At 59.2% G+C, this 1,692-nt stretch overlaps 1 protein-coding gene across 1 annotated transcript in view; it reads left to right on the top strand.

Moving 5' to 3' along the window:
• HDAC6 (histone deacetylase 6) overlaps nt 1-1,692 on the top strand; it is an 18,495-nt gene that overhangs the window by 11,367 nt on the left and 5,436 nt on the right. The window contains 5 exon segments of the mRNA XM_010844348.1: nt 8-99; nt 258-426; nt 764-897; nt 1,418-1,486; nt 1,601-1,692. Coding sequence (XP_010842650.1) covers nt 8-99; nt 258-426; nt 764-897; nt 1,418-1,486; nt 1,601-1,692 — 556 coding nt within the window.

Raw genomic sequence — 1,692 nt, 5'->3', positions numbered from 1 at the left:
AAAAATTATGCATCACCTGGATGAACTGGGCCTTGCCAAGCGCTGCCACTCCCTACCCGCAAGGCCCGCTACAGATGCTGAGCTGCTCACCTGCCACAGGTCAGACCCACATGGCCAGGGTAGGATGGGCCTCAGAGGGTGGAGCCTGGGCTTGCCTCTCTGATACATGGAGCTGTTACAAGACACGGGGTGGGGAGGGATGTGGAGGGAACAGAAGTACCTGGCTGTCTTCTCAAGTGCCCCCTCTGTACCTCCAGTGCTGAGCACTTGGAACGTCTACGGGCCACGGAGAAGATGAAGACCCGGGAGCTGCGCCGCGAGGGTGCCAACTATGACTCCATCTACATCTGCTCCAGCACTTTTGCCTGCGCGCAGCTGGCTGCAGGCGCCGCCTGTCGCCTGGTGGAGGCAGTACTGGCAGGAGAGGTGCCTGCGCTTTGGGGAGGGGACCTTGGGCTCTTGGCAAGGAAGTCCTGGGGGCAAGGGGGGGGCAGGAAAGAGGCGGCTCTGAGAGTTGGGCCAGGCCTGAGGAAAGGGGACTTGGGGAGCAGTCCGCAGTGGAAGGGGACTACAGCCCCAGCTTGCCAGAGGCCTTACTCACAGGGAAGTGCACCCAGGGGGATGGGGCCTACAAGGCGGTGGGGAGGAGGCCTTAGCAGCTGGTGGAGTAGTAGGGGGACTAGAGACAGGGAAGAAGAGAGAAAAGGGGAGGGAAAGCAGTGAGGGTGGGTGGTCTAATCTTTGCTTCCTGCCCCTCCCCCAGGTTTTAAATGGTGTTGCTGTAGTGCGACCTCCTGGCCACCATGCAGAGCCGGATGCAGCTTGTGGTTTCTGTTTTTTTAATTCTGTGGCTGTGGCTGCTCGCCATGCCCAGGCCATCAGTGGGCATGCTCTGCGGTAAGTCTCCCTGCCCCCATTGCCCAGTGCTTACTCAGCAGGCCCTGTAATGCAGCCCCCAAAGTTACCCAGAACCACTCCAGGGTCCAGTTGCCCAGCACTTCGAGAAAAGGACCAAGGAGGATTTAGCTTTTGGGGCCTGACCCAAATGGGATCCCCAGATTGTGGCATGCAGGTGCTTATCAAACAGAATCCAGGGTCCCCTGCCCCAGAATTTCTGGCCCTTGATGACTATCCTAACAGAACCCAAGAGGCCAGTCTCTGGTGCTTACTTCAAAAGGCCCATGGCACTTATCCACATGGGGCCCAGGATCTGGCCCTGAGCACTTGCTCTGGCCCACAGTGAAGCCCTTAGGACTCTGATAGGACCCACCAGCCTGCCAGCCAGTGCTTTCCCCAGGGACTCAGGGTCCTGCCACCTGCAGTAAATGTCCCGGCACACAGACTCCAGGGGTATAGCCCCTGCCCTCCCCCAGGGAACCAGTGTTGCCAGGTAACTAAGGTGCTGTCCCCTCCTCAGGATCCTGATCGTGGACTGGGACATCCATCATGGTAATGGAACTCAGCACATATTTGAGGAGGACCCCAGGTGAGGGGCTGGGGCAGGGGCTGGAGTGTGGTCAGGGAGATGGGCAGGCCATGCCTCAGGGGCACCTTGCTAACCAGCTGTGTCCCCCCGCCCCTTCCTACCCTGTCCCCACAGTGTGCTGTACATTTCCCTGCACCGCTATGATCATGGTACCTTCTTTCCCATGGGGAACGAGGGTGCCTGTACCCGGATAGGTAAAGCTACAG

The sequence above is a fragment of the Bison bison genome, unplaced genomic scaffold (genome assembly GCF_000754665.1).
Source record: "Bison bison bison isolate TAMUID 2011002044 unplaced genomic scaffold, Bison_UMD1.0 scf7180017864200, whole genome shotgun sequence".
Taxonomy (NCBI): domain Eukaryota; kingdom Metazoa; phylum Chordata; class Mammalia; order Artiodactyla; family Bovidae; genus Bison; species Bison bison.
Note: the sequence above shows the minus strand (reverse complement) of the source record. Positions and strands in the feature narration are given on the sequence as shown.